Raw genomic sequence first — 1,582 nt, forward strand, 5'->3', positions numbered from 1 at the left:
TCCGTTAGGTTTTTTCGTCAGGTTCGATCGTTTGGCGACGCCACGCGGTCGAACATGACAAAAAACCTGGCGGACGAACCTGACAAAAAAACCTGACGGGCGAACCTGACGGACGAACCTGAACGGACGAAAAACGGACGAAAAGCGGACGAAAATGACGAAAATTAAACATTTTTCCAAAATTATTCTTCGGATCTAGTTTTTTTTTGCAACACAAGCCGTTGAGAGCTCAGAAAATTCCCGGGATATACCCTAGGTATCTCGGGGGTTTCCATCACACAATCTCTTCTGAGTCCCTAGGGAATATGCATACTAGAGTCTTGCGAGAAATTTCTTGCATGACTCGCAACTTCTTGTTTTTGTCTCGTCTCGAGAATCTCGACTGTCTTGTCTTGTCTCGCATAAATGCTTGTCTCGTCTCGCGCTCGCAAATGCTCGCTTTTTCTCGTCTCGCAAATTCTCGTTCTTGCAAATGCTCGCAATTTCTTATTTCACGTGCAAGACAAGACAAGACAAGTCCCGAAAACTTCTTGCAAGACCTGCAAGGATTCTCGTTCTTGCCAGATGCCAATGCTCGCGAGACGGAACTCTAATGCATACTACCCTAGGAGCTCCCCTGCCCGCCAACCATCCTAGGATCTCAGCTGACTCAGAAGATATTGAGTGATTTGAGTGACCGAAAGACCACCTAAACGAGGATGATTATATAGGTAGGGTTTCCGTTGCGGCCGACATCTCCCGGTTTCCGCCGCCCACTGAATTTTGCGTGCAATGTGGGCGGGGCTTTGGTCGACGACCTTATTAGGGGCATTTCATCATTTTTCGAGCGTTTTTCGCCGAATTTTTTATATTTTTGATATTTCTGAAGATTCAAACATATGTTTTTTCGTTGTTAGACGAAATAGCTTCAGAATTGGATAGTAACTCGGTTCTTTTTTAGGCGATTGCCCTGATCGTTCCTGTCATTGGGACAAAACATTTCAAAAAAAAATACCGCAAACCCCAACGAATTCAGAAAATATTGAAGATTTGCATATTTAATTTATTAAGGAAATATTAACGGGTTTTGTGGAAAAAATATTTTGAAACTCAATAAAACAAAGACATTGATTGGGATGACGTGTTGAGAGTATGAAAAGAGGGAAATATATCAAAATAGATAGGAAAAAAACAGATGGGAAAAAGGGGGAAATTGGAAATCCTAACTTTGATCAAGTTCTGGGATATTTTCAGTTTCGGAATTCAATTTTAGAGCTTCTTGGAAGACGACGGGCAGGTCCAAATCTCCCTGTTTTGCTGCGGTGCGTAGGAATTCGAGGAACGACTTTTCGAGCATTTTATCTGAAAAATTGAGGACACCTTAAAACCTATAATAGAAGAGCTCCTTATTTTTTAACTTTGAGACAATTTATGTTGATTCCTGTCAAATAACAAAACCGAAAATTCCAAAAAAAGGTTCTAAAATGCATACTTGTAATCCGGGCCAACGATGAAAATGCTGTATTTTAGCCGAACCACTCCGAAATACATTTTAGCATACGTGAATCCGGGCCTTCGCGGGCCCTGCCGGGGATCCTCTAGA

At 42.0% G+C, this 1,582-nt stretch overlaps 1 protein-coding gene across 1 annotated transcript in view; it reads right to left on the reverse strand.

Moving 5' to 3' along the window:
* Positions 1–1,201: 1,201 nt before the first annotated feature.
* The window catches only part of CBG19535, a gene marked incomplete at both ends in the record, with an annotated part of 3,894 nt that continues 3,513 nt past the window's right edge, over positions 1,202–1,582 (reverse strand). Inside the window, one exon of the mRNA XM_045242839.1 lies at positions 1,202–1,341. Coding sequence (XP_045096803.1) covers positions 1,202–1,341 — 140 coding nt within the window. The remainder of the gene's footprint in view (positions 1,342–1,582) is intronic.

Source organism: Caenorhabditis briggsae (assembly GCF_000004555.2).
Source record: "Caenorhabditis briggsae complete genome, chrII, whole genome shotgun sequence".
Lineage (NCBI taxonomy): Eukaryota > Metazoa > Nematoda > Chromadorea > Rhabditida > Rhabditidae > Caenorhabditis > Caenorhabditis briggsae.